General features: G+C 32.2%; 1 protein-coding gene across 1 annotated transcript; it reads right to left on the bottom strand.

Moving 5' to 3' along the window:
* Nucleotides 1-1,786: 1,786 nt before the first annotated feature.
* On the bottom strand, nucleotides 1,787-2,275 carry EIN_387510 (hypothetical protein; the record flags this gene model as incomplete). The annotated part of the gene is made up of 1 exon (XM_004258730.1): nucleotides 1,787-2,275. One exon carries the CDS (start codon nucleotides 2,273-2,275, stop codon nucleotides 1,787-1,789), a length of 489 nt encoding a protein of 162 aa, XP_004258778.1.
* Nucleotides 2,276-2,660: the final 385 nt, after the last annotated feature.

A 2,660-nucleotide genomic window follows, 5' to 3' on the forward strand; every position in this document is an offset into this window, starting at 1 on the left:
GTTTATATTTAAAATTAATTGATACTAAAATAATTAATATAATTAATTGATAAAAACAATTATTATTTGATATATTATTTTAATTTATGATTATTAAATAGAATTACAACATTATTATTAAATATAGAAATATAAAAACAATATCGTTTTTGATTTATAAAAAATTATTGACAACTATCGAGTTTAACTACCTAATGATTTATTAAAAAAATAATTACACTTGCTAATAATATAATAATAATAGTAAAACGATAAAAACCAATTTAGTAAAAACAAAAATAAAGATCTTCACAAAAAAACAAATTTAAAAAAAACAAAAAGGCTAAATTCAGATTATCATTTCCATTTCAAAACTATAATAAAATTTATAAAAATTAATAGAATTATTCAAAAATTATTTTAAATTAGAAAAAGTGAACCAAATAATGTTTGAAAATATAATACAAAAAACAATATAAACCTATAAATATTAGTAATTTTACTATTACAGAGCAAAACTTCGTACCTCTGATGTTTTAGTTGTGCAAAATCCAATTCAACTCTGGAAATTTCAATATAATATCCATATTAATAATATATAGTTTAATAACCATAATAAATAGATCACATAGCCACAAAGGCGTTGTAGCTTTTTCTCGGTTGTTTCACGAATGAAAGAGGGGGTTGCTATATAAAAGTCTGTTGTGCAGAACTCACAAAGCAATCATGTCCAAGCGAGTGTATTTGTCAAGACCAATTTGCTTACGACCCATATCACCTTGTGGGAGTTTGGACCTATCGGAGGATTCCGAGACATTGGATGCCTTTCACTTGTCTAGTAACGTCCCTATTAACAGAACACTTACGTCCACCAACGCGTTGGATTTCGTGGATCTCACATCACCGGCTCGAGGATCTATGAATTGTTCGCCAAGGGAATTTACTCACTTCGTTGAAAAGACGCCTGATGAGTTGTGAGATTGCGCCGTTCGTTTTATTGTGTTATTTATTTGACTTGAGTTTATGTTGTTGTTAAACAGAACTTTACTATATAATATAATAACTTATTACTTATAATAACGATATAATTGTTTTATAACTATTATTAAGTTTTTTAATAAATTATTATTATTATTAACAATTAGACAATGTTGTGGACTTTTTTTTAAATTGTGGAAATACACATTAATTATATCGGAATGATATTAAAATAAAATACATTTAAAGTATAAGATAAGCAAAAAAAAACATACCGATATACATAAGATAAATTGAATGAAAGAAGAAGATTGAAATGGAGGAACTAAAAGACTTAAGAGCTGAAAAAATGAAGTGAAATGGTATGGAAAAGTGAATGGACATTGAGGAAAGAAGTGTACTCAAGGAGCTTGGTCTTTGCGACTCAGAAACGAGCCCAAGGTGGTTGTCTCTTGAGCGTGAGACAATCCACATTGTCCAATTTGAGTTTGCAAAGAACAAGAGGTTTCTGCAAGAAGCCAACACGCACCAAAAGATCGATATATCCATTCCTCGGCATATTGCTGCCGAACCGAAGATTCTTCGGAAGAGAGACAAGTTCAAGTCGTTTTGTCGGAAACACATCACCAATTCTGTAGTAGCGCGGTGTTTGAAGAAAGTGTTGTACCGCATCGTCTATTGTTTAGAGATAGGCGTTCTCGTAGTTGTTTTAGTTGTGATAATAATTCTGAGGTGAGACGTTCCGATAAGTGATTTTTGTAAGTAAAGTTGAATACGACAAAATGGGGTAAAAAATGTTGAATTATAATATACAAGTGTATAGGCGGTCTCATCTCCACTGCAAGAAGATGAGCCTTCCAATGGTACTAGTGATCTGATACTCTGATGACATATACCCAATCTCGGGGCCTATATTGCCTTCCCCGTCCATCTTCAACTCGAAAGTCGACGACCCAAAGCCAAACGAAAGGCGATTTTGGATGGGGTTGATATTTAAATCGAAGTCTTTGTTTTTCGAAATAAGTTTACCGTTTGGCAAAACGTGGAAGAAGAACGACGCTTTGTCGTTCGAAAGTGTCCAGAGGAATTTCATGTTTTTGACGTCCATTTGTTTCGACGTGTAAAGACCGAAAAAGTGGTTCTCTGCGGCAAGAACTACCATCACCCGATTCCTCCCTTTTATCTTCGCATCAATTTCGCGTTCTGACAAATCGCTGACTTCGCTATCAAAGAGGACAAAAGGATCTGACAGACCCGTTGCTGTTTTCAGTTCTTCCATTGTGTTATACTGTGTTTGCACTGCGAGGAGATTCCCCATCGTGTTGTGACAATAATTTCTGAGTTTCTTTATATTGATCTCCTTTCACCGTTCCGAACAATTCATCAAAATCTATTTTTCTTTCAAACTCATTTTATCCAATTCAACTTTGTCTTATCTCTTTTCTTTGACACTTTTTGTATTTGTGCCGTTTTATTTCTGCTTTTTTTTTGTTTTTGAAGTATTTCGTGAAATTGCGATTTTTCCTGAATTTTTAGTCATTTTCAGTTTATTGTATATGTCGTTTTGAACTTTTTCTAAAATCATTATGGGCTTTTCGTTCTCAGACTTATTTCACTTTTATTATTCTTCTTCAGGGGCGGCTTTTTGTAATTTATAACAACTCGAATTGACACTTTTTCGGATTATTCCCGTTTTTATGAGG

Source organism: Entamoeba invadens (genome assembly GCF_000330505.1).
Source record: "Entamoeba invadens IP1 unplaced genomic scaffold scaff_1105074725685, whole genome shotgun sequence".
NCBI lineage: Eukaryota > Evosea > Mastigamoebida > Endamoebidae > Entamoeba > Entamoeba invadens.